This window comes from Cavia porcellus, unplaced genomic scaffold (genome assembly GCF_034190915.1).
Source record: "Cavia porcellus strain 051 isolate PalLab524CR breed Dunkin Hartley unplaced genomic scaffold, mCavPor4.1 scaffold_7, whole genome shotgun sequence".
Lineage (NCBI taxonomy): Eukaryota > Metazoa > Chordata > Mammalia > Rodentia > Caviidae > Cavia > Cavia porcellus.
Genome location: NW_026947490.1, coordinates 49499306 through 49499583, shown reverse-complemented (window position 1 = coordinate 49499583; position 278 = coordinate 49499306). Strand labels below are relative to the sequence as shown.

Genomic DNA, 278 nt, shown 5'->3' with positions numbered 1-278 from the left:
ATAAACTTACCCTTCGAAATGACACAACATAAAATGTGTCTCCCCTCCTGCGAATAGCTTCAAAGAAGTCTTGATAACTTCCGGCTGGAGCATAATATACTTGTAACTCATTCCCTGAGTTGCTACTAAAATAAGAAAAAAGTAAACTATCATTAATAAGTAAAGACGTTTCAGTTCTCCCCAAATTCTTCCCATTCTGAGGTTATGTGTGAATTATAAAAATCTCTTTCAACCAGCAATTTGGCAACAATCTTTATTTTAAAATATATTTAATTATT

At 32.0% G+C, this 278-nt stretch overlaps 1 protein-coding gene across 2 annotated transcripts in view; it reads right to left on the bottom strand.

The window, feature by feature from the left end:
- Atf6 (activating transcription factor 6) overlaps nt 1–278 on the bottom strand; it is a 188476-nt gene that overhangs the window by 100256 nt on the left and 87942 nt on the right. For both annotated transcript variants that reach the window (XM_013149252.3, XM_063253564.1), the window contains one exon: nt 11–125. In XM_013149252.3, the coding sequence (XP_013004706.2) occupies nt 11–125 (115 nt within the window). The remainder of the gene's footprint in view (nt 1–10; nt 126–278) is intronic.